The 27,476-nt window shown below is 41.8% G+C and overlaps 1 protein-coding gene across 2 annotated transcripts in view; it reads left to right on the top strand.

The window, feature by feature from the left end:
• Positions 1–27,476, top strand: part of LOC308497644 (ADP-ribosyl cyclase/cyclic ADP-ribose hydrolase 1-like) — a 37,735-nt gene that overhangs the window by 6,886 nt on the left and 3,373 nt on the right. For both annotated transcript variants that reach the window (XM_081048535.1, XM_081048534.1), the window contains exons 3-6: positions 20,024–20,153; positions 22,343–22,478; positions 24,441–24,526; positions 27,381–27,454. In XM_081048535.1, the coding sequence (XP_080904661.1) occupies positions 20,024–20,153; positions 22,343–22,478; positions 24,441–24,526; positions 27,381–27,454 (426 nt within the window). The remainder of the gene's footprint in view (positions 1–20,023; positions 20,154–22,342; positions 22,479–24,440; positions 24,527–27,380; positions 27,455–27,476) is intronic.

Genomic DNA, 27,476 nt, shown 5'->3' with positions numbered 1-27,476 from the left:
TCCAGCTACCACTTCCTGTTGTGGTTCTGTTGTTGCATTATTAGCTACCCTGAAATGTAGTGACTTACAGCAACCATTTTTCACCTTTCAGGATTCTGTGCGTTGGCTGGGATCAGCTGGGTGGTCAGTTTCATGTAATGTCACCTGGGGCTATCATCATCTGGGGGATTGACTTGGCTGAAACAACCAAACTGTTGTACTTCCATGATGGGGCCATGGCGCCTGGGCTCAGCGAGGGTAGTCAGACCTCTCTTTCTCTTTGTATCATCTCAGGCCTCTCCTTCCACTGTGGCCTCTCCTCGTGATGTCTCCATGGTGTAGCTTCATTTCTCAGAGTTCCCAGACTCTTAAACATGGAGCCTGGCAGAGCTTCTTAAAGGTTTAGACCCATAACTGGCACAGCATCAACTCTACCGCTTTCCGTTGGTTAAAACAGTCACCAGTTCAGCCCAGATTCAAAAGGCAGGGAAACAAGCACCCCGACTTCCGAATGGAAGGAGCAACCTACATTTTGTGGACAGCTTTAACCCTTCATATATCTTCATGTTTATTTTCTTATTTTCATTTCCTTCTTGTCTTTTTATTTTTCTGTTAGCATCTATTGCTCTTTCTATATTATTACCTTGTATTAACTAGATTAAACAGTGACAAAAATCTAATATTTGACTCCTAGAAAATAAGCTCCTTGAGTCTAGGGATGTTTTGTCTTGTGATGTATCTCGAGGACCTAAAATAGTGCCTGGAACATAATAAGCAGAAATATTTAGTTCAGTTCAAGGAATGGTATACAAGCTAGTGTATTGTAAATAATAGAAACAAACCAAGGCAGAATTAATATATCTCTTCAGTGAACTTTGCAATACTATCACTCCCCAAATCCATCAGTTTCTATTTTGGGCATTTGGATTGTTTGTTCTTTTGTGTTAATAGCTTTTGGGTATTTCTTTGTCAGTCGTAGGACTTTATCTTCTTTACCTGTTCTTTTTCCTTGCTTTTCCTTTGCCAGAATCTCTTAATCCCACAGAACTTCCTGTCTGCCAGCCTTTTAGTATTGAAGCTTGTCTCTGGTTATAGAGCTGGTCATTTTTTGAATTGAAACAGGAACATTAAATGAGAAAATTCCTGAACAGATCACACCTGGCTATCTCCCACCTCAAGGTTCACAAACAGGAACTTCCTTGTGACCAACAGGGCCCTGGACATATGCAACCCAAGAAATGTGGCCAAGAACCACCAAAGAGTTAGCGAATTGTTAGCACTGACAATGGGGCATGTTGATGCTGTGAGAGAGAACCGAGACTTAGTCAGGACCCAGGGAAGGTGGAAGGGTGGGGCAGAGTCTGCAGGAAGAAATGGAGAGCCAGCACCCAGAGTAATGTGGGCCACTAGAGAGGCACCTAGATGGTGTGGCTTCCATTCTACGAATCTTCTCAGCTTTAGGGAAACCAGCCCTTCCCATGAATTGCAGGCATCTATGATAGCTGCTGGCTGTCCAGGGATGGGATCAGACCCTGCTATGATAGCTCTTTGCATCCCCCACCCCCAAGACAAGCTAGGGTCCTGGAGAACAGGGACTGATTTATTCACCTCTGTTTCCCCTTTTGTTTGGCACATTGCTCATCACATTGTAGTCTTAATAGATGCTTGCTCAGTTGAACTCAAGTCCACATCATGCTGGTTCCAAAATACGTGTATAGTGAGACACTTAATCAGAGAAAATATTTCATCCCTCTCACCCTGCCTTTTCACAATCATTTCTATTCACACACTGACTGTCTTTTCTGATTCCTTTATCTTCATTTCACAACTTGTTTTCCTTTCTCTTTCCTCTTTAAAGTTTCTAAGAAGGTTTCTTCGGTCCAGTTCTTCATTTTTACTTCCCTGTGCCTCTCATTTTCATGACTTTAGCATTTTACTAACTTCTAACTCAATACAGTTTATTAGTATAAAATGTGAAAAATAGCAAACACTTACTGAAAAGCTATTGAGTGCATGGTGCTGGGCTGGTCATGGGGGCTTCAGAGAGGAAGAAAACACAGGTGTTGCTCTCCAGGGTCTTGCAGGGAAGGTGGGGGGAGGACTGGCCTGGAAGCAGAGTACTGCAGCATAGCGTGGTCTGTGACCTGTTTGTACATGGATGGGAGGGGATCCCGAGAAGGTGGGGCTTCTGTGCTGTCAGCCCTTTGCTGGATTCTGCTAGGGTGAGTCAGATGTACTCAGGTACCTATGAAACAAAAGATATGTGAACTGCTATGAGCCAAGTGCCAACACAATGCCACAGCGATTCAGAAATGAGCATCACCAGCTTAGGGCAGAGTCAGGAAGGGCTTTATGAAAGCAGTAGCATATGAGGTCTTCCTTTTAGAGTAGAATTTCAACCAAGAAGTGTGTCTCTGAAAAGTGTGTGTTACCTTGTTGCTGGAAGCCCGGGAGACACAGAAGATGCTATTCTTGACACTTGATGGACCAAAACACTTTAAAGGTTGCGGGGCCTTGGGAAGATCCCACTGGAGGGAGGGTCTCCCACTGGAACCTTGTGTGGGCCGGTTCACAGCCTGGACTTTCCCAGTACACAAAGGATATGAGGGTGACTGTACTTGCACAGGACAGAATGCCAGCATTGTTTCCGTGTTGAGTGATGGACTGTCCACCTCCTTGATGTCAATTCCCCGTTAGACCCTGAAATTCATTAGAGCATCACAAGGCCTCATGTTCCCCTATGTACCTCAATGCTCAGGTCATCTGCCTTCCTTCAAGCCCACCTTTCATTCTGGGGTTCTAAGAGGGAGACCTGTGTCCACAGAGTGTTCGATGCACCTGACTGAATGGGGAAGGTGAAATAGGGCAAGAGATAGGGCTCTCAGATGTGCAGCTGTGGTTACAAACAGGGAAGTCAGCCCTAGGGCTGAGTTATCTGTGGAAGGAAGTGTGGAGTGGAGTGCATGTGCAAAGCAACTGAGTTTGGGGCCTGTGGGTTTGGGGTGCTACCAGGACATGTGGGAGAAAGTAGCTCTGGGGATAGAATCTTTTAGTAAGAGGGCTAGTAGGAGGGCCCAGCAGGGAGCACATTAAATGGCTGAACAAGCCAAGGCGGAGATGAGAGGAAAAGCAGGAGAGATGTTGTTTCTGTGCTCCTTGGCTTAGCGTTTTGCTGCAGGTGTTTTTACTAGAAAGGTCTGTGGTGCTCCCTACTGAAGTTGGCCCCCACTCCTTGCTCTGGTATCATTTTTAATAGCTGAAGGAATTGGTGAGTTTCCCCTGACCCCTGAGAAAACTTTTGTTCTTTATCAAAAACGAGCACTCATGGCTACTCTGCTTCCTCATTTCCTCTTTGGGAGAAAACTCTTGGAAAACAGCTGGCAAAGTTCATTGAGAAAGTTTGAAGGGAGAAATGGTTATGGGTTGTCTACGACGTGTAGGCACTTTAGAGTTGGTTATTTTTAAACTTTATCAGGTTCCTGTCAGTAAAGTTCAGGACACACCCACATGGGTGGGAAAATGGAGGCTGACAGAGGTTTAAAGACTTGGCTATATCTACAGTGAGTTAGAGCTGGTGAGGTATTCTCTGGGTCCTGTGCAGAAGGAAAATGCAGGGCTCACTGTTCAAAAAGCAGGAAAACGCTTTCCCTTCCTTCTGAGGTCTTTTGCTCCACCTGCAAGGTGGTTTTACTTCGTACTTAATGTTGAGTTCCCTTGGGCACAGGAACAGAGCCAACCCTGACAGGTGCCTGGGTCTGCACCCTACAGCTTGGCACATGTGGAATGTGTGCCTGACCCCGACCCTCCTTCACCCAGGCTCCTGCTGATGGCAGAGGGTGGCAGTGGTCATTAGGTGGCGAAGAACCTTTCCCAGGAAAGTGGGTCCATGTGTGAGCCAAGGTTTCAAGCCCTTGGTGCACACTCCCATTGGATGTTTCTGACAAAACACAAAAGCAAACATAAAATTAGTAAGAATTTCCAAACAGTAACTGCAGAGCATTAAACGCCAAGCAGGAGACCTTTCTGAGCCCAGGGCCTGTGTGACTACACCAGCCATATGTCCATGATGTCAGTCTTATGGTTAGCTCATGGCAGAGTGGGGATTGGGAGTCATCTCTTTCTATCCTTGGACACATCAGACCCATTAGGCTGATGAGAAAACTAAGGCTTGGAGTGATTTCCCAAGGTCCAGAGCTGGTAAGTGGTAGGGCTGGCTTTCTAACCGACTGCACAGCCTGAGCCATCGCATCAGATGGCTTTCAAAAGAGTAGGCTCTATGCAGCTCCTAAGGCCTGGGGCAACCCATTCCAACTGACGTAGTAGCATTTCCGGAGGGAGGCCTCTCATAGTTTTTCTATCCATCTCAAAGGTGAGTTTTGAGGCTGTAGTGCGGGGTCACTGGGCTCCTCCTTTTAGGGAAGCAAGGTCCGAGAGTTCAGTGCTTTTTCTCAGTACTTAGGGAAATGTTGGAAATCTCTGCAGAATGCCACATCCTGCCCCGGTTGTCAGGACATGTCCTTTGTGGTTTACTCACCTCTTGAACTATCACCTCTTTGAGCTGAGTGAGGAAGGATGTAGTACTCATTCTGTACCTCTTAGCCTATGCCCAAGGGAGCCCTGCTAATTGATTACAGCACTGTATGGGAACCAGTGTCCAGCCTCCAAATCCCCACACAGCATACCATGTAGATGCTGCCAGTTGGTTGCGGTTGTTCTGAGAGATAACACCTATTTGTGATACTGCTTCAGCATCGTGTACTTGTCAGGTGTTCTCCACTGGTTGAAGAACAGTCTTGTTGCAAGGGGATCAGATGTGTGTTGTGTAACTGTGTACGGCACAGTCAGAGCCTCCAATAGCAGGGAGTCATGAGTAACAGCCAAAGTTGCACAGCTGATCACAATTTGAATTCATTTGTTGAAGAAGAAGTTTCAAAATTTAAGAGCATAACTTTTATAACCTGCAGAATCAACACGTTGACGATTTATGAAGAATCAATAAATGATAAAGTCAGATCAAAGAAAATTTGGAGGCACTGAGTATTTATAAGTATTTTTAAAAATATTAGAATTATAGTGATAGGTTAAATATAAAACTGGTTAATGGTTTACAAGGCAGTAAAAAGCCATAACCTTTTGAGAGGACGTTTCCCCACCCCCCTTTTTTTTTTTGTTAGAACTAGTTCAACTCTGGAATAGATATTTGAATGCCACTTTAGTTAAGAGATCTTGGATTTTTTTGTTTTTCAAAGCTTCTTTCTTTTTTTCTCTCTCCTCTCCTCTCCTCTCCTCTCCTCTCCTTTCCTCTCCTCTCCTCTTCTTTCCTTTCTTTTCCTTGGGGAATACTGGGGAACAGTGTGTTTCTCCAGGGCCAATCTGCTCCAAGTTGTTGTTTTCAATCTAGTTGTGGAGGGCGCAGCTCACTGGCCCATGTGGGAATCGAACAAGTAATCCTGTTGACCAGAGCTCACGCTCTAACCAACTGAGCCATCCAGCCACCCCTGGGATGTCTTTCTGTCAGACAGAAATTATTTGTATCTCTAACAGGCAAGATCTACAAGTTACCATCTAACTTTTTAAGGTTTGCCGTAAGTAGCAAAGACAAATCTAGTAGGTAATTAATTCTTGGATAAGCCAGTCATAAAATGCCCCAATATGCTACTGAAAGAACGTGCTGCCCACTTTTTTTTGCCTTATTTCCAAGTGTTAAATATTTTTTAGAACATGTTTATTCAGTAATTATTATTGAGCTCCTATTATGTTTCATAAACTCTTCCAGATTTGGGGACTACAATAGTAAACAAAATAGACTCAATTCTTTCTCACATGGAACTGATATTCTAGTTGGGGGTGGAGAACAGACAGTAAAGGAAGCAGGAAAATGTAGTGTGGTAGCTGGTAGAAAGTGCTGAAAAGAATGCTGGGGAGGGGAGAGAGTATTTAGAGTTTTACGTATGATAATAAAATAAGGAAGACCTCACTAAAAGCTGAAAGAAGAGGGAGAGCGAAACCTATAAAAGTTGGAACTTTCTGTTATGGAAAACTTCAAACATATATGAGACTAAAGGAAATAATAATAACAGACCCAATCAATCCCCATTTCAATCCCCATTTACCTGTTACCCAGCCTCAATAATTATCAGCCTTCTGCTATCCTTATTTCATATGTCTCCTCACTTTCTCTTAAAGTACACTAAAGCAAATTCCAGACTTCATATCATTTTGCCTGTAAATGCTTCAGTCTATATCGCTAACCAAAATAAATACATAACTAAATAAGTGCATAAGTAAATAAATAATAAAACATAGCTAGAATACCATTATCATACTTAACAGAATTAAGACGAATTCTTTAATATTGTCCAATATCCACACTGTGTTCAATTTTCCATGACTTTTTCAAAAAGTGAGGCAAGGAAAGAAGTATGGGAGGGATTTAGAGGCTCTTAAATTATTCAGATGAGAGCTGGTTTTAATTTGGATAGTGATGGATGCTGGTGAGATGTGGATAGGTTCTGGATACATTTTGAAAATAGATCCCATATGATTTGCTATGGGCTTGTAAATAGGATGTGAAAGAAAAGGAAGCAATAATGACTCCACAGTTTTGGGGCTTAGCTAGCTACTGGAAAAGTGAATGGCCATTTATGAACAAGGGAAAGACCAGGGTGAAGCAAGTTGGGAAATAAATTAATAGTTTGGTTTCATTTGTATCAGTTTTGCAATGTCCACCGCCTGCCAGTTGGGGATGTTGAATAGGAAGTTGGCTCATGTGAGTCTAGAGTTTTAGGGAGAGGACTGGGCTGGAGACAAAAATGTGGAAGTCCACAGTGTGTGTAGAAATGCAAGGGAAGGTGTTTTAGAGGGAAAAAGTATAATCAGCTCTTTCAAGTGATTTCAACTAACCAAGGCAGATGAAGACTGAAAATTGACCAAGGGATGGATGTCTTTGACAACGTAAGTTTTGGAGGAGGAGTAGCAATAAAAGTCTGTGTGAAATAGATTCAAGGAAAAAAAAATAGGAAGAGAGGAATTGGAGACTGTATACATAGACAACTCGTACGAAGGATTTTTCTGGAAAAGAATAGAAATGGGATAGTGGCTGGTTGGATAAGGAGGAATTCAAGACGGAAGAAACTGTGGCTTGTTTGAGAGGCAGTTTCTTTAAAGTTGGCTGAGAAGTCATCTAAATAAAGAATACCTCTAGATTTCTACAATTTCCTATTCTCTTTCACAATTGGTTTACCATGTCAGATTCAGTAACACTTTTTAAGTAACTCGCCTGTGGTCAATTTTACAAGACATTCAACTTAGTGAAACTGTTTTTTCTTTTTCCACTTATCCAATTTATTTATGTACAATTAAATTATGTAATTTTAAAAACAAAAATAAACATATTTATAAATAGGTAAATAATAACCAAGTTAACAGAAACTAAACTTCTTGGGTGTACTAGAGAGTAGCCTGTTAATTATGTAGAAGACAGGCAAATGTACAGAGAGACTGGGAATGTTGGTTTATACAGTAAGTCAGTTAAATAGGGGCCAGTTAAGAGATTTTTTTGCAATACGTGAATTTAGAGGTGCTCAGGAATTTTTCTTTGCCATTAAAGGAACCCCTTAGAAATGTCAAAAAATTACGAAGACAAAGTTTCCTTTAAATAAAGGATGGTGGAAAGAATGGATACAGGGTCCTGAGAACAAAACAGGAAACCAAATGATAAATGAAATCAAGAATTGAGAGAGAGGGAGGGAGAGAAAGAGAGAAAGAGTTTGGAAGGGGAGGAGTGATTATATTCATAAGTTTTCTGTAGTTGATCTGAGTGGGGAGTAAGGGATTATCTTTTTCAACAAAATATCACTGGCAAATATCCACTCTGGAACAGGGGATAATGAGAATCTTGTTTTTGAAGATAAAAAAGAAAGTGAAAACTGAGGTCATAAATTTAAAGAAATGGAGCAAGAGAATAACATACTTTTCCCTTTCAATGACTCTTATTTTTTTTTCTAATTATAAAAGTAAAGCATGCTCATTGTGGAACACTGGGAAAAAAATACAAAAATATGGAAAAGAATAGAAAATCGCTTAACCATAAAGTGGAATTCTAAGTAGGGGGGAATGCTACAATGAAAAAAAAAGCAAGAAGATTCACAGAAGTAAGATACCGTGTTTCCCCGAAAATAAGAGCTAGCCGGACAATCAGCTTTAATGCATCTTTTGGAGCAAAACTTAATATGATATAATGTAATGTAATGTATGTAATGTAATGTAAAATAATATAATATAATATAATATAATATAATATAATATAATATAATATAATATAATGTAATATAATACCAGGTCTTATATAATATAATACAAGTCCGGGTCTTATATTAATTTTTGCTCCAAAAGATGCATTAGAACTGATTGTCCAGCTAGGTCTTATATTTGGGAAAATGGTATATACCCGCTTATGGCCTCACCATAAATATTTTTATAGACATAATTAAAATTTCTTTTATAATCTGACCTTTAAAAAAGTTGGTAAATTCAACTTTCCATTTCCTACTACAATGTATCAACATGATACATCCACATGATAGAAAGCTATCTACATCTTTGGTGTTTGGATACTTGTATTTTGAAGTAGTTAGTAAAGCTTGGTTTGAAGGGACATTAGAAATTCCCCCAATGCATATTTTGTTTGGCGGTGGTCTGTGTTTACCTTGATATTATTCAAATGTTTCTTTTCTCTGATTATGAATATCAAGCAAATATAAAGTCATTTCTATCTTTGACAGCTCATACTTTCAATATTGTGAAATTCATAACAAAACTGGCTCCTTCATTTTCTTGGTTTTTAAGAGTAAGAGTATTAATGAATTAACTTATCTAGAGCTGTGTCAATGTTGGTAGTAATTAAATCTCTTTGGAAATTTTTCAAGAGCAAAAACCTAAAACATGCAGTTGGAGCTGGGAGAGACTTAGAACTCCAAAGGAATGTTTGAGACTTAGATCAAAGATGAATTGATCATATTTTTGGGACTCGCTCTTATGTTTTAACACGTCTAGGTAAAATCTTTTGAAAGGTACTTTTGATCCCCAGGATATGAACATACCAATTTCCAGCTGAGAACTGTACTTTTGTTTTCACCAGGTCTAGTTCTCATTTTTTCCACTCAAGGGATCTCTTTTTACTTATTCCTCAATGAATATATCCTCTCATGTTTTTTCTTTAAAATTAAAAATGTTCAGTTATGAAAATGTTAAACATACTGAAATGCCCATGGGATAATATTACAAATATCTATTTATTCATTATGTAATGGTAATAGACAGTACATTTTTGCCTATCTTTATCCTCATCTTACCTGAATCATCTACAAAGATATTATTCCAAATAAGGTCACATTTTGAGGTTCTGGGGTTAGGATTTTAACATATTTGCAGGGAATACAAGTCAAACCATAGCACTAGGTGTACCAGTTTGATACTTTTGGCTGCAAGTAAAAGAATACTCAAGTGAAAGTGGTTTAAAACAAGAGATTTTTATAGACACATAAGAAGACATCAGAAGTGGGGTGGTCCTACGGTTCGTTCAGCAGCTTATATAGCTTGTGCTTTAGGTATCTGATACATTTCTAGTTAATTTTTATGAATGTTGTGAAGTAAGGATTTATTTTATTTTATTTTTCACACACGCAAAGCTATTTGCTGTAGGATTTTTTACTGAAAAAACTTCCCATTCCTTTCCTTTCCTTTCCTTTTCCTTTCTGGGAAGCTCTTTATCTGTCCTTCAATTCTAAATGACAACTTTGCTGGGTAGAGTAACCTTGGTTGTAGGTCATTGCTTTTTATCACTTTGAATATTTCCTGCCAATTCCTTCTGGCTTGCAAAGTTTCTGTTGACAAATCAGCTGACATTCTTACGGGGGCTCCCTTGTATATAACTAACTGCTTTTCCCTTGCTGCTTTTAAGATTCTCTCCTTGTTTTTAACCTTCGGCATTGTCATGCAGGGACACCTACTCGCTGCACCATTTGTCCTGCGGGGTCTCTGGTCCCGCTCCCCACATAAGAACGCAGGACATAGTGAGGCCAAAAAGGACACCCACGGAGCCATAAGTAGGGGAGTCATATCACCATATTCTCACCGACGGCATCTGCCTGTCTGCAATCTGCTCTTGCTAGCCCCCATTTTTTCTGCCAGCGTAGCCACAGCAGTTATATTAGTGGCCAATGGCTTACGGGTTACAGCTGATGGCCAACTAGCCACAGTTGATGGCCATCTGATCACAGTTAATGGCCATTTACTACCTGAGCCACCACCTTTCTATGTGAGGCCGAGAGCCTGGAAACTGCTTTCTGCGGTTCTGTCCCCACAGGCGTTTTAATTATGATATTTCTTGGTGTTGGCCTCTTTGGATTCATCTTGTTTGGGACTCTCTGTGCTTTCTGGGCTTGTATATCTACTTCCTTCTCCAAGTTATGAAAGTTTTCTGTCATTATTTCTTAAATAGATTTTCAATTCTTTGATCTCTCTCTTCTTCTTCTGATACCCTAATAATGCGAATGTTGCTATGCTTGATGTTGTTCCAGAAGCTCCTTAAATTCTCCTTAGGTTTTTGGATTATTTTTTGTTTTTGCTGTTCAGGTTGGGTGTCTTTTTTTCTTTTTCTTTTTTTTTTTTTTTACATTAAAGTTTATTGGGGTGACAATTGTTAGTAAAGTTACATAGGTTTCAGGTGGACAATTCTGTAATACATCATCTGTATATTACATGTGTATTCACCACCCAGAGTCAGTTCTCCTTCCATCACCATAAATTTGATCCCTTTTACCATCATCTACCACACCCGTTCCCCACTACTCTCTGGTAACCACTAAACTATCGTCTGTGTCTAAGAGTTGTTGTTTCTTCATTTGTTTGTCTTGTTCTTTTGTTATTTTCAGTTTTATATACCACATATCAGTGAAATTAAATGGTTCTTGACTTTTTCTGTTTGATATATTTCACTTAGCATTATAATCTCAAGATCCATCCATGTTGTCACAAATGGCACTATTTCATCCTTTCTTATGGCAGAATAGTATTCCATTGTGTATATATACTATAACTTCTTTATCCAATTATCTATCGAAGGACACTTTGGTTGTTTTCATGTCTCGGCCACCATAAATAAAGCTGCAATGAACATTGGAGTACATATATCTTTATGGATAAATGTTTTCAGATTTTTTTGGTAGATACCCAGGAGAGGGATTGCTGGGTCATATGATAATTCTATTTTTAATTTTTAGAGGAATCTCCATACTGCCTTCCATAGAGGCTGCACCAGTCTGCACTCCCACCAACAGTGTATGAGGGTTCCTTTTTCTCCACAGCCTCTCCAACACTTGTTATTATTTGTCATGTTGATCATAGCCATTCTAACTGGTGTGAGGTGATTTCTCATTGTGGTTTTTATTTGCATTTCTCTGATTACTAGTGATGTTGAGCATTTTTTTCATATGTCTATTGGCCATTTGTATGTCCTCTTATGTCTATTCAGTTCCTCTGGCCATTTTTTACTTAGATTGTTTGTTTTTTTTTTGTTGAGTTGTATGAGTTCCTTACATATTTTGGATATTAGCCACTTATCAGAGGTGTTATTTGCAAAACATCTCCCATTCAGTTGGTTACCTCTTTATTTTGTCGATGTCTTTCTTTCTTTCTTTCTTTCTTTCTTTCTTTCTTTCTTTCTTTCTTTCTTTCTTTCTTCCTTCCTTCCTTCCTTCCTTCCTTCCTTCCTTCCTTCCTTCCTTCCTTCCTTCCTTCCTTTCTTTCTTTCTTTCTTTCTTTCTTTCTTTCTTTCTTTCTTTCTTTCTTTCTTTCTTTCTTTCTTTCTTTCTTTTTTTCTTTTTTTTTTTGCTGTGCAGAAGCTTTTTAGTTTGTTATAGTCCCATTCATTTATTTTAGCTTTTACTTCCCTTGCTTTTGAAGTCAAATTCATAAAATCCCCTTTGAACCCAAGGTCCATAAGTTTAGTACCTATGTTTTCTTTTATGCAGTTTATTGTTTCAGGTTTGTTACCTTATTTTCTCCATCGCTGGTTATATCCTCTGCTTAATCTAATCTACTGTTGATTCCCTGTAATATATTGCTCATTTCTGTTATTGTATTCCTTGTTTCTGACTGGTTCTTTTTTATGTTTTCTATCTCTATTTTTATATTCCTATCTCTTTTTTGAAGTTCTCCCTAAGAATAGTATGCATTCTTATAGCCAGTGTTTGGAACTCTGAATCTGATAGATAGCTTGTCTACATTTTGTTTAGTTCTTTTTGTGGAGCTTTGTTTTGTTCTTTTATTTGACACACGTTTCTTTGTCTCCCCATTTTGGCTGCCTCCCTGTGTTTGTTTTCATGTATTAGGTAGGGCTGCTGCATCTTCTGTTCTTATTAGAGTGACCTTATGTAGTAGGTATGCTGTGGGGCTCAGTGTGCAGTTTTTCTGGCCACCTGAGCTACACACTCCAGGTGTGTCCTTGTGTGGGTTATGTGTGCCCTCCTCTTGTAGTTGAGTCTTGATTGATAATTGCTCATCAATGGGAGCGACTGACCCTTGGTCACTGGTTGTGAGGACTGGCCTTGACTACAGTGGAAGAATTGTTGTGCAGAAAACAGGATCTGCCTCAGCAGGACTCTGGTGCTTGCCCAATCTGCCCCTTGTGTGTTCATACTTGGAGGCAGCTAGGTGATGCTCCAACTCATTTAGAAACTGGACACTGGGAGTGCCAGCCCCAGGACCACCTTGGAGGGGATCTGCTATAGGTCAAGTTCAGCCACAGTCTGTGCCCCACCCAAGACCACCCAGCAGGAGCCACAAAGAAATCCACAGATGGTTGTCACCTGTGCCATACTTGCATGAACCTTGAGAGGCCAAGCCAAGAAACAAGGCTGACTGCCGCTTGTGCCGAACTTAGGGATGCTCAGCCAGAGGTACAGGACACTCTCAAGTCAAATGCTGTTTGTCTGGGTTCCACAAACCTTTGAGAGACCCTAGGAAAGTCTGCAGCTGGAGCTGAGGCAGGTAGTTTGTAAAAGAAATCACTGGAAGAGGTTTGGGTGTGCCGAAAGTTGGGAGGGGCAGGGACTTGAATTGCTAGGGCGTGACAAACGAATGGCAGAGACTCAATTATTACTGCCACTTGTGTCCACACACTGGGAAAGGGGAGGGTTCAGCAAGGAAACAGTGGCCTCTGCCAGCGAATTCAGGAGAAAGCCACCTCTCCATTCCCTGTCCCAAGCCAGACAACTCAGTTCCCCACTATGTGTCTCTGCCTCCTTTTCAGCCTCTGCCCCAGCACTGGAGCTCAGAGTGAGAGATTCCATTGGTGTGTAAGTCCACGTGCAATCCCTTTAAGAGGGGCACCTGGGAGTGCAGCTGCCCTCTGTCTCACTCAGTCACAATCTCCGCTGGTTTCCACAACCAGAAATTATGGGAATTTCTCTCCCTGGCATTGGAGCCCTGGGCTGGGGTGGGGCTAAGACCTCTTGCTCCTCTGAGGGGTGTAGGGGGACCTCCACAGCTGAAATATCCCTCCTGATCTTTAATGGTGTGGGACCCAGGTGTGGGACCAGCCTGTTCCCCATCTCTGCCCCTCCTACCAGTCTTGAGGTGGCTTCTTCTGTATGTCCTTAGTTGTAGGGCTTTGGTTCAGCAAGATTTTAGGCTATTCTCAATGATGGTTGTTCTGTACTTTAGTTTTAATTTTGATGTGGTCGTGAGAGAAGGTAAGCATACTGTTTACCTGTGGTGCCATCTTTGTATTTCCTCTGTCCGGACTCTGTTTTATAGGGGCACTAACTCCTTTAGGTCAGGGGAATCCTGATGACCTAATCACTTCTCCAAAGCCCCACCTCCTAATACCATCACATTGGGACTAGGTTTCAACACATGAATTCTGGGGGGGAGGGGGGGGAGGGCACAGACACTCAGTCTATGGAACCGTATAAATATGGGTTTCTTTTTGAACTCAGTGTTTGATTCCCTTGATCTGTATCTACTCTCACCACCACCACATGACAAGATGAGTGATGCTCTTTAGTAAGTCTTGAAGTCAAACAATGTGAGTCTTCCAGCTTTTTCTCTTTTAGTTGCTCTGGCTAAGTTCTTTCCATTTTCACATAAATTGTAGAATCATGCCATACTCTTAACAAACCATGCTGAAATTTTGATTTGTGATCTGTTGGATCTATAGACACATCTGAGTGATATTTACCATCTTAATATTGTACCTTCCAACTGACGATATGACATACTTCTCTGTGTCTTGACGTAATGTAAAACTTCTCTCAGCAATGTTTTGCTTTTAGAGTACAAGTCTTGCATGTGCTTTGTTAAATTGATGGCTCGATATTTTGCAACTTTTACATTTCTAGAAATTTTTTGCTATTATGTCAAAGTAGCCTATGTATATATAAAATTTCTTTAAAAATTGAAAAAAATATTTTTAAATTGTTGCTGGTGTATAGGAATGTTTTAAATGTTGAATGTTGATATTGTATCCGCAAGTCTTAGAAACAAGCTCTGTGTGTTTGAGAAATGGAAAGAGGGACATACTTGTCACATAGCTGGTGGAAGGCAGAGAACAATTTGCGGTCAGAGATGGCCAGGGATCACGTGATCATCAAGGTACACGATTTAATATTTTTTTTACATGTAGTTCTAAAATATCCAACCTTGATAAGAGTGGGTCCCAATGTGAAACATTCTGTGAGTAACTATGTGGCCATAGCTCACTTTATTGTTACCTCCTAATTAAGAACTGATTCCCTAGGGACTGAGAACTTTGCAGGGCAGGGGCTGTGTATCTTGTTAATTCCTGTGTCCTTTGAGTATACCTAATACTCTGCCTGGCACATAGCAAGTACTCTGTATGTATTGAACAAAATAATTAACATATGAAATATAAATTTTTATTATAAATATACTTTACAAATTCATGCTGATAACAGTTGGCTACTCTAATAATGACTAATAGATTCTAATGAGTACAAGAAGTAAGGGGTTACAGGTAACTTTCACAGATTAATTCAACCTGAATATTAAATTCCTTTCCATAATTCGTTTTGCTTTAGAGTTTCAGGATAATTTTCATTTCAACAGATTACTAGGGAAGTGGCTTGCTTGCTGTGCTAAGAGAAGACATGCTCAGGCTTGAACTGGGGGTGAAAGGTGAGGGCATGAAGGCATATACTCCGGGATAGTTCTCTCTTGATATATTTACAGTACGTTTAAATATAGGCAATGTTTCTCAAGATCTTTCCCCAAATAAATTCACACAATACATTATCTGAGATAAAGAAAAAAGAAACCCAGGGATCAATAACAAAAGAGAGACACCCCCCACCCCCCCCCGCCACCACCACCACCATTGCATTTGGAAATGAAAACGAACCTGGTCATGACTTGGCGATAATTTGGATGGTCAGTTCTCAGTCTTAATAGACCTTGACCATCGAGAGCATCTGATACAGTTGATCACTTCCTCCTGCGTTAATATACTTCCTTCACTGGCTTCCGTCAGAGCCCACTCTTCTGCTTTTTGTCCTACTTCCCTGGTTGCCCTTATCCAGCCTTTGCCGTTTCTTCTCCGAACTCTTATGTTGGAGTGACTCAAGGCTCAGTCCTCAGTCATCTTCTCTTCTTTGTCTTTGCATGCTGATCTCAGATAGTCTCTCTGACTTTATTTCTCCTGAACTTCAGATCATGTACCCATCTGTATATTCCACAGCTGCACGTGCATGTTTCATAGACATTGTGATCTCAATACGCCCCAGACTGACCTCCTGCTCGATGCCGCATCCCTCAAAGCCTTCTCCACCCCAGTTAATGACAACTCCATCCTTCCAGTGTCTCAGGCCCCAAACCTTGGAATTATCATTGATGCCTGTTTCTCCAAAATCCCACATCCAACCCACTTGGAAATTTACAGTGAATCCAGAATCTGTCACTTCTCACCATCTCCACTGCTGCCATTCTGGTCCAAATCACTATCAGCACTTGCCCAGATGACTGGTCTACCTGCTTCTGCCCTTTCCTTCTTTCAGACTATATTCTACAAAGCAACCAGAGAAATCCTTTGAAACTTAATAGCATGTCCCTCCTGTGCTCAAAATCCTCCGTAGCTGCTCAGTGACCATGAGTAAAAGTCTAAATCCTTACAACGGTGGAGTATGAAGCCCTGAGCAGTCTGACATCATTATCTTTCTGACCTCCTTTCCATCTGCTCCAGCCACACTGTTGTGTGAACATGCCAGGCATTAGGGCCTTTGTGGCTGTGCCTTCTGCCCAGAATGTTGTTCCCTTGGATGTCTCTTTGACTCAGTCCCTCGCTTCTTTCAATTCCTTGCTCAAATGTCATGTACTGTCCGCCTTGTTTAATGCGGAACACTGCCACGTCCTGGTTTATCACTCCTGGCCTTTATCATACTCTATTTTCACCTTTTTTCCATAGAACTTAAAGTTTTTGGGATACACTAGCGCTTATTTATTATGTCAATTGTTTATTGTCAGTCCTGCTCTGATAGAATGTAAACTCCCACAAGGAAAGGAACCTTTGCCTGTTTTGTTTACTAGTATATCCTATATGTTCATAAATGTGCCTAGCACATAGTAGATTCTCAATAAATATCTGCCAGATTAGTGAATTCATGATGTCTAAGCTTTCATTGGCCTGAAGAGTCTGCTGATTTTAAGATTGCTTAGAAAATCCTGATTGCCTCAGCGAAAGTCACCAATAGCTCACTTCTCCCACAAGGTGGCAGTCTTCACCTTCAATACTTCCTCCAGTAGCCTCAAATTTGAGAATATAATAACTGAGTTAACCTGTTTGTTTTCTTTGAACCAACACAACCTGCCCTGCAGGACTCAACAGCAGGAACATTCATAGAATGAGTGTAATTACCCCTCGAGATCTAAGTGCTTTTAGGAGAGAGGATTCAGGGTGTGATTGCTTTCCCTGGAGAGCAACACATTATGACGCTGATGATGCTTTATTGAGGGGAATTTGAAATATTATTACTTGTGGGAAGGCTGGAGGTTTAGAGAGAGGCGACAGCATAGTCATAAGCCCAGAAGTAGGCTGACGACATGCAAAATGGATTTAATCACCAAATATATCTGCGTTTTCACCTGAGCCTACGACTTTATAGCATAAGACTTGAACCTTTTCTGTCCCATCGCCTCTTACCCCATTCACTCTATCAGGTCCCCTGGGTATCACTGTGCCCTATTCCGGTCTTCAGCTTCTCATGCGGTTTAGGGAAATGCCAGCCCCTGTGAGGTCTGAGGTCCTCATTTCTCTGTGAGGAACAAAGTCGTTCTGGGGCTATGGCCATGATTTGAAATGTCCTGTGGGAGGCAGCGTTGTTTAGTAGAAAGAGCACAGTTTGGAATGTAATCTTGCTCTGCCACTTGCTAATTGGTTTGGGGCAAGTCAGGAAACATTCTGAGCTCCAGTAGCTGTAAAACAGGGGTAATGATAGAGCCCTTCCCATAGGACTAGTGTGGGATTTAAAAAGGATCTCTGCAAGTTAAGCACTTAGCACAATCTCTGCACTTGGCAAGCACTCTCCCTTCCTCCTGTTATGGCTTCCTGCCTCTGGCCCCTGCACACAGCCTACCTGGGTAGGCCAGATGTAGGGAGAAGGGGTGAGAAGTGAGCAAGAGGGAATGACTCATGGGGAACAGGGAACCGTCTGGGGTCTTTGGGACGGAGCAGGTCTTTGATAGGAAGTGGGTGGACATGTCATTGACCTTGAATCCTGACATTTGCCCTCAGCTCACACTGCAAGCAGAAAGCTGCTATCAGACCAAGACTCCAGCTCAACATGAAAACTTGCTTATTCACAAATCTAGTCTTTCAGAAGCTGCTCCTGGAGCTTCCGCCAAGCATAAACACTGATTAAGGCATGCTGACATCCACAGGCCTTTGATTCTTTACTATTCCATCCAAGATTGCCAGTTACCGTCCATGCCCCTCAATGCAAGACCAGCATTGTAGGAACACAATGTTGTTGCAAAATATGAGTGTATGGCTCTTTGTAAGAAGTTGAATATTCACTATGGAGACCCATCGGGACAAGGGAGAGTTCAGTTCAAGGATGTTAGAAAAGACTTAGAGGATTTGGGCACGTTTTATGAGACCTGGGGGAAGGTTGAAGGAGGCTGGGTTTGGGTAGATGGTCCCAGGAAGCAGAGGGGGGGATGGAGATAACTCTATAAGAAGGTATCTTAACAAATCACATCCACTAGGCTGGAGGAATGAAGCAAAACTGAAGCTATAATTGGTAAGGAAGTTGCAGTCACTCATGTTGGCTATGGTAAAAGGATGTTTGGTCATTTCTTTTTGTGGTTTGGACATTGTTTTAGTCTGTTCACATCATGGTGTTTTGTGGTCACACAGTGGCTTTTCCTGATGCTGGTGTCCTAGAATTTGTTCAATAGAAGAACTCCAGGGCCTCCCTGCGAGTGCCAGGCCAGCTCCAGAGTGTCAGGAGCTGTGCTTCCCTTTATCACCACAAACACCTCTAATACCACCTGTGCACTTTAGGTCCCAGTGGGGAGGAGGCAAAAATCATCTGGCCTGCGATGGCTTTATTTAATTTGGGAAGAGGGATGATCTTGGGGAAAGAGAAGAAGGCAAGTGAGCTGGTCCAGTCTCCTAGTCAACTGGACCTCCACGTAGATTGAGTAATGATATTTGCTAGAACAAAAACACCTGTCTCTTGAGCACCCTTAGCAGAAGGTCCTTGGGTAAAGGATTAATACAGATAATAAATTCAGAATGTGTGAGACATAAGTCCCTGGACACTCCTGTAAACGGACACCCACTACTCAGGCTTAATGATGTGAAATAAGGGGTGAGATGGGGGCTAGGGCTGCAGACTTCCTCCAGTGAAGCTTTCTTTCCATTTTAAAGACTTCCTTGATCCCTAAGCAAGATTGTACTATCAAATCGCACTTCACAAATTATAGATAGTACCCAGAATCAAACGTTATGAAAAATGTCAAGGAGACAGGTAATTGAGAGTCTCAGACAAATCCAGGAAAGGACAGCACATCCTGTCTAGCCCACCCCGACCCCCACACCTGGGTACTGCCTGCCTTCCTGCATGGGACACACTCTTCCTGGCCCAGAATAATAGATAAGATCACTAAGTGAAGTTTTGTAGGGTTGCTCACAAGCTGGGAGGACTGGTATAATGAAATACCTCCATTTTCTTCCCTTGAAATCTTTACTGTTTGGAGGGGATCTGGAGATGGAATTTCTATTTTAAAGAATTATCTCCTTTTTGGGGCCAGGTCAGAGTTTTCCAAAGTGATTTTTCTAAAACAAAAATCAACTGAGGCCACTTCCATGCTTAAAGCCATCCAATGGCTTCCCACTGTAATTACAGTAAAATTTGCAATCTTTTCTTTGGTCCAAAAGGCCTAAGTAGTGTGCCTCTTGATTATTTTTCTGACTTGATTTCTCACCATGCTCCCATTTCTTCCTTTTCACTGCTGTCATGCTGTTTTTCTCTCAGTCCCTCAAAATCAGTAAGTTCTTTCCTGCCTCAGGGCCTTTGCACTTGCAGTACCCTCAGTCTGGAACGCAATCCTTGTCATTGTTTAGTCTCAGCGTAAAAACCTGTCAGGGAGACGTCTCCTGACCAGCCTCCTTAAAGTGATCAATGCTTCAGTATTCTGCTGTCATCCCTCCCCATTGATTTCCTGCATGCTTATAATCATCTGTACTTATTTTGTTAACCATTTTGCTTTTTGGGGTCCTGTCGACTCTCTAACCTGAGAGGAAGCTCTGTGAGGGCAAGGAATTTGTATGGGAGGGGATGTAATGCTCACCCATTAAAATGTTGTAGCGCTTAGACGAGGTATTAACGAGATGATGTGTGTAAACTACTTGGCACTCAGTAAATGCTTCCTACGGGAGATATTTTTGGAAGTAATTATGCTTCAAAAATATGTTTGAAATCTTATTATCCATGTTTTTTTTTATTTTTTATGTTTTATCTCATAGTCATATAGACTGCCGAAAGATAGGGAAAGCATTCATGGATGCATTCCTTTCCAAGGACCCTTGTAGCAGTACAGAACAAGACTACCTACCACTGCTGGAGTTGACAAATCAAACTGTACCTTGCAACAAGGTAACTGAGTCAAGTTATTGATTTTCAAATGGAGGCTGAAAGCCAGAGGGAGGAGGTCACAGGACCAAATTTTGACCAGGATGATGGATGAGGAAAAATCTGAACATTAGTATCTAGTTTGTTGGTGGGGATGGATTGTGTGGTGCTCTTGGGAGACCACGATATCACATAAAGAAGAAAGGACACTTGGTTAAAAATCAGCAAAGTAACCCTAACATGAAATGCAATCCAACACAAACAAAAATAACCCCACCTTATATACTTCCAAAGCTCTCCCCTCACCTCTGATCATGATGATTTGCATTTCAGAGTGCCTTATTGCTTACAAAGGACTCTCTCAACCTTATCCTAGTAGGTCTTCACAGCCATCTGTGGAATAAGCAGGTGGGGTGTCAGCATCCCCATTTCACCAATGAAAAATCCAGGGCTTGCTGAGTTTAGGTGACCAGTGATTGCTTGAGTTTGATGGTTCTGAAAGAGACTACTTCAAATGTTAACGGCATAAGATTTGGAGCCAAAGAGGCCTGGAAAAAGTCTGTTATGGAGTGCATTTTTTCTAAAGTCAGCATTTAAGGTGAATATTTAGTGTGTCCCACCTCATTTGTGAAGCCTTTAAGCCAGATTACAGCCTCTCATCCTATCGTTAGAGCTGGAGCTAACTTGAGCTCCTACTTGCTGCACCAAGAACAAGGCCCTTCACAGAAAAAGTGCTCGTTAAATAAACACCAGGGACATTGCTGAATGAGTGACTATGCCCTTTACAGGGGACTAAGCACTGATTTCTATTGTCTCATTTATTCTCCTCAGCATCTTAGGAGCTCCTTACAGTGATTCTCGTTAACCATTTTACAGATGGGGAAAGTGAGTCTTAGTGATGCTTTGGTTGCCCCAGGTCCGGCATCTAATAAGCAGTGATGCTGGGCTTCATAGAACAGTGTGATTGCAGGGTCCGGGCTTCAAACCTGACCCTCCGTGGTCTTTGATTCAGAAGGAATAGAGCCATGGAGCAGACGAGTGTTCTGAAATTTGAGTTTTTGTATTTGTACAAAGGACCCTGATAAACCTCACCATATTTGTTCTTTTCTTTTCCTTTTAATTTGTGGGGGGGGGGGCGGGGGGCGGGGGATACGGGAGATTTGAGAAAGAAAGCAGGGCTTATGGACCTCTTCAAGAATCAAAGAGCACTTTTTCTAAAAATAGTGTTACTGAACTCAGGTTCTGCTGCTTGCTGCTCATTAGCCAATGATTGAGGGACAAGGTTGGTGGAAAGAAAGTAAGTTTATTCAAAATGGTGGCATTCTGGGAAGATTATCTCAAAAACCACCTTCCCCCTTCTGAGACTGGCCAGAATGTTTTATAGGAACACAGAAAGAAACACAACAAAAGAAAAAGGGAGTTAGGCGATTCCTGGGCGCTGAGGAAATGGGAGTTAGGTGATTCCTGGGCACTGATGTCTGAATAAAAAGTAAAAAATGGCTTCCCATAGTCCAGTTTGTTCCAAGATAAAGTTATCTCAGACTCTGTAGTCGGAGTGAATCTCAGCCTGGTTGCTGTGAAGCAGATGTCTGAGGGCTGAAATAGTTTCTTTCGAGTCCTTTTTCTGGAAGTTAAATAGATTAACGAGGTATGCAAGCGGCCATGAGAAAACAGGGTCACTAAATCCCGTTGGAGGGGAGGGAAGCAAAGAAAAGGAAAAAGAGTTTTAAACTAAATTACATTGTTAAATCAAGGTAAAGGTAAACTAGAGTGTTAAATCTTGAAACTACAGTGTCACCCTTACAATAGCACATAGAGAAAATTGTTTTGCAGAAAACTTTAGGAATTCCATAACTTCCCAATGCCTCCTCCAGATATGTTCTGATGCTATATTTAGTACAAGATTTTATTCAGTGGCTGTTAGATTTTGTTTACTGCAACCCAGAATAATCAGCTCATGTTACATTGTGACCTAGGACACACACACACACACACACGTATGTGCGCGGGCACCTACACGTGGACACACGCACACATACACACACTCTCTCACTGACACACAGAAAGCAGCGATGCACTCAGTAATACCTACCTTGACCATATGTGATTTATTCTCATAGTTTCTATGTTTGTTTTCCTTTAAAAAAATGCAGTTTTTTTTTTTTATTGAACTGAATTGATCTCATTAGTAGGTTGTGTTTATTCTTTCTTAGACCCTCTTTTGGAGCAAATCAAGTGAGCTGGCGCATCAGTACACAAGAGTCCAGCAGGAGATGTTCACGCTGGAGAACACACTCTTAGGTTACATAGCCGACGGTCTCAAGTGGTGCGGAGATGCGGACTCTTCTGGTGAGGATCGGGGCCATTTGGCATCATCCAGGGACCTGTGGGGTGAAAGAGCCCTGAGCTCTGCTAGGGACCCTGAAAGGGCAATGCAGAAGGAGGAGCCCCAGGTACCCGCCACCTCTGCCCTTCAAGACAATGCACGCTGATGCAAAACTGCATTCTTTAGATCAACTCACGTTTTCATCCTTTCTTTTCTATCCCGCTTACCACTGCCTGAGTCCAGCCCAGGAACACATCCTCTTTGTTGCTGGGTCTGTTGTAAGTCTCACTGCTCACTCACTCCTTCCCCCTTTAGGTCTGCCACCTTCTAGACTGCACAGTGGGACAGTTTCTGTCTCCCACCTAAAACCTAAATAGCTCTCTTTTGCCTCTAGGATGAAGTCTAAATTCCTTAGTGTGGCCTGGCCTCTGCCTTTCATGTGCCTCGTCTTCCAGCACTGCCTTCCTTATTCCTTCTCCTTTTGCTCAGGTGGTACTAGTCTAAACCCATGACGCTGTCTCACAGCTCTTTCCCTTTGCACATGTTCTCTCTGCACGGAGCACCTTCTTCTGTCTCGTCTGTCTCAAGACTCCTGTTCATCCTTCAAAGCCAAGTTCAACATCCACCTTCCCTAAGGGTGCTGCACACCACCCACCGCCTATGTTGGCCTTTCTGTGATTTATTTGATTATGTTAGATCATGAGCTCTCTGAAGGCAGGGCTTCTGTCTAATTCATCTCTTTATCCCCAGGATCTGATTCTCAAACGTTCAAACGTTTTGTGTAGTCAAGTGCAATGGATAAAGAAAATGTCACACACACACACACACACACACACACACACACACACACACACTGGAATATCGTTCAGTCTTAAAAAAGGAAATTCTGTCATTTTCAACAACATGGATGAATCTCCAGGGCATTATGCTAAGTGAAATAAGCCAGAGAAAGACAATCACTGCATGGTGTCACTTATATGAGGAATCTAAAAAAAAAGTTAAAGTCGTAGACACAGTGTAGAAAAGTGATAGCCAGGGGCTGGGGGTGGAGTAATTAGGGAGAGGTTGGTAAAGGGTATACTTTTCAGTTATAATATGATCAGATCTAAGGTCTACTGTGACATGGTAACTATAGTTGATAACACGGTATTGTATAATTGAAATTTGTTAAAAGAGTGGAACCTATATGTTCTCTCACAGACACACACACAAACATAAATATGTGATGCAATGGATGTGTTAATTAGCTCCTTTTGGGGAACCTTTTCACAATGTGAATCTATCTATCTATCTTTATCTATCTATCTATCATCTATCTATCTATATCTATATCTATATCTATATATATCAAATCATCACATTGTATACTTTAAATATCTTACAATCATATTTGTCAATTGTATGTCAAAAAAACAGAATTACAAAACTGTCTGTCCATTAAGGCAGACATCCTTTGGAGAAGTGACACAGAAACTATGTATTCGTACTCTATGCCTGTTGTACCTCACAGCCCGTCTTGATGGGGAGAGTGTAGAAAGACTCAAAAACCAGCTGAGTTTATGGGTGTGGGGACTGAGGGAGGAAGGGGGAAGGTTGTCAACCGGAGAGAGGTGGCAGGAAGCAGAGTTGTGGTTGGTGAGATTGGCCCCAGAGAGCCCAGGTTTTCCTCTGGTTTTTCCTGGACACGGGGATAATGAGGGGCTTGTCCCTGTCCGATGAGCTTTTGCTGCAATTCCCAGAAGGATGACTCAAAGCTGGTGACTGTGTTCCTGTCTGGAATTTGGAGGGTAAGGTAAGGACTTGGATGGGATTCGGGGGGCACTTAGTTAAATTGGATTGAGATGTGTCCATTTTCCATCCTCCATTTTTACAGCGATGCCACTGGAAAACAGCTCCACTGTGATCTGATAGCTATGGAAGAGCAGAGCTTAATTCCACCCTTTGTTTTCCATTTTAATTATTTTTATATTAACTATGTCTTTTAGAAATAAACTATGGCTCTTGTCCAACCCGGGGGAGAAAATGCATCAACAACACTTTTTCTGTATTCTGGAACACGGTGTCTAAAAGGGTAAGTACCGAAAGTGAAATTCTAGAATTTTGGAGACCAAACGATCATCCAGTCAGTGGTTGGTTTTGCAATTTTTTTAAATCTCAGATACTTTTAGGAGCAAAAGTGTAGGAATCTTTCTTGAGAAAAATGATTCAAAGCATATGCCAGAGGATTTTTTATATACAATTTGAAGATATTCATGGAGGGCGCATGGGCTCCAGTTGAAGAACCCCTGCTCTTATCCATTTTTGGACTTTGGCTGCCAGGAATATCTGTTTGGTTTAATCCTCTGATCCAGGTGTTGGCCAATATCAGATTCCTGGAACAGTCTTAACAGTCTACATTTACAGACCACTTCCTTCGTGCTGGGTACTCTCCTTAGGTTTCTAAATGATTTAAAACTTTACAATCACACAAGAACCCTATGAAGTAGGTACCATGAGTATCACACCCACTTTACAGATGACAGAATAGAGGTGCAGGTAAATAAGCAATCTACTAAATATACACAGGAAGTAACACATCTGGGAGTTTACCCCAAGGTGTTTGACTCCAGATGCAGAATCCAGGCTGGGAATTACTCCCCATTGTTCCCTTCCACACCCTCCTTTCTATTTCTGACTTTACTCTAAGCTTCCTTTGTGCATCTTTCTTTTCTAATAAGTTGCTTCTTTGTAAGTGGACTAGGAAAAAAGGAAAAGGGAAGAAGTGAAGGGAAGAAAACGAGGGAGAAAGTACAACTAGACTACTTTTAGTTTTCCAAAATTAAATTTAAACATCTGAGGAGTTAGGGCATGTGGGAACTCACGTTTAAGTGCATATTTATAGTAAGTTCTGACCAACTGCCTACCTATATATCATCTCATTTAGTCCTCAAGCTAGGTGGTGGGAGAAAGTATAAATCCCCACATTACAGGTGAGGAAACAAAGACTCCGAGGTTAAGCGACTCGTCCAAGTCAATGGTCCAGTAATGAGGGAGAGCCCAACCCGTGCTAAGGAGATTCAGGAAAACCCTGGGAGACACAAGGAGGTAGCCTGGGATTTGCATTAGGAGATGGTTTAAACTTGGACAGATTCTTGAACCATGAGCCTGACCCTCAGGTCCCTCATTTGTCAAGTGGGGATAAAAATAATGTCTGTCCCACAGGGTTATTGCAGTGTTTAAACAGAAAGCACAATCCCATTAACTCATTCACAACGCATTCCTTCCAGAAATAGTTGTTGAGAACTTACTCTGTGCTTTGAAAAATCAGAGGCACTGCATAGTTTTTCTGTTTGTTTCTTTGCTTTTTCTGAGAAAAGTTTCTATTTATTGTATGCTCAGTGATATGTTTTGGGGCAATGCTATTGCTAAAAACTTTTAAAGCCAAGTCCCATTTGATACGTTCTCCAGACTGTCCTTGGAGCTAGGAGCTCAGTGGTGACAGTGATCACAGGCGCGCTACCCCCGTGAGCGACCCAGGGACGGCAGTCTCCGTGTTACAGGCTGAACGCTCAGTCTCGGAGGCATGTACACAGCCTTCTTTATCAGACTAGACGCTTTCTTTTCCTGACAATGGAGGCAGCGTTGCTTGGGGTTTCACGGCCTCACTTCCAAGTGATGTGACCCAATACTTACTTTGCTGGGCCTCTTGAGAAAGACATAGTGTTGCAGGGTCAGTACTTGGCACCTGTAGCTAGCCCTTGACTGATAATTATTGGGTCTCTGTCCTCTACTCGTCACTCCCTATACAGAGACAGAAGCCGCACTGGGTTTTCACAATTCCACTTCAAATTGTTCAGTGCTGTTTGTCACCTGCAGATTAAAGGCCAGATTTCTTGGCCAAGCGTTCATGGTCCGCCATGAACTATCTTATGTACCCAACTTCAGAATCCACTGAAGTTTTCCCCCCAAGCCCCTCTGTTTTCCCAAACCCCTTGCTTTTCTGTTACCAGCTGCCTCGGCCTTTACCAGGTGAAATCCTATTCATCCTTCAAGACCTAGCTTTGTTGCCCTCTTTATGCTTTTTGTATTTCTTTCCTAACCTCATCACAGAGTATCTGGACTTCTTGCTTTCCCTTTCCTCTCTTCCTCCTTCCACAGATTTTCACTGAACCCCCACTCTGTGCCATACACTAGCTTTGAAGCTCCAGGGCTGAGTAGTGACAAGCAGGACGGCCTGGCTCACAGCTCTCAGACCTTTCAGCACCAGCACTAAGCCCATCTGAACTTATCACAGTGTGAGATAGTTGGGTAACCTGAGAAGGGACCTGAGCTAGTTCCAGTCCCTGGGCCTTCTGGAGGAAACATGCAGATTGCTTTGTTTTGCTCACTTTGGTTTTCCCCAGTGCCTAGTAGGAAATCCAGCTGAATGTTTGTCGCATAAGGAAATAAAGCTCTTTGCTAAATAATGTTCGTTCATTCATTCATTCATTCATTCCTCATTTCTCTTTGTGCCTGTGCAGGCCTCAGTGTCACCTTCTGTCCCAGTTTCCCCCTTTATTGGTGACCTCATTTCCCTTACCTCTGACTCATCTACCCTGCTCCCTGAATGAAATCGGCAGTGTCTACAGTACGTGGCACCAAGAAAGCACTTTCGTCCTCCTGCTCCAGTGAGCTTCCTCTTGCTCTTCGGAATTCTGACTTCTGAATGTCCAATTTAGCAACAATGACATTGAACTTCATTGTTCAAACACAGATTGAAGTGACTGCTTCCAGAACTCTCATGTGAAACATAATCCCTCCAATAGTTTGGGATGAATATTACCTAGATCTGGCATTCCCGAGCTAGAACCATACAGGCTAACGCTGAGAGCTGGTAGGGTTGGAAAGGCTGGGGTGTGGCGATTAAGTTTGCATGCTGAGGAATTGTGGGCTTTTTTTTTTTTAAGTTTGCAGAAAATGCCTGCGGTGAGGTCCAGGTGGTGCTCAATGGGTCCATCAGTAATGCCTTTAATAAAAACAGGTACTTCTTTCTTTACATTCTA

This window comes from Rhinolophus hipposideros, assembly GCF_964194185.1.
Source record: "Rhinolophus hipposideros genome assembly, chromosome: 1".
Classification (NCBI taxonomy): domain Eukaryota; kingdom Metazoa; phylum Chordata; class Mammalia; order Chiroptera; family Rhinolophidae; genus Rhinolophus; species Rhinolophus hipposideros.
This window is presented reverse-complemented; position numbering and strand designations above follow the sequence as displayed.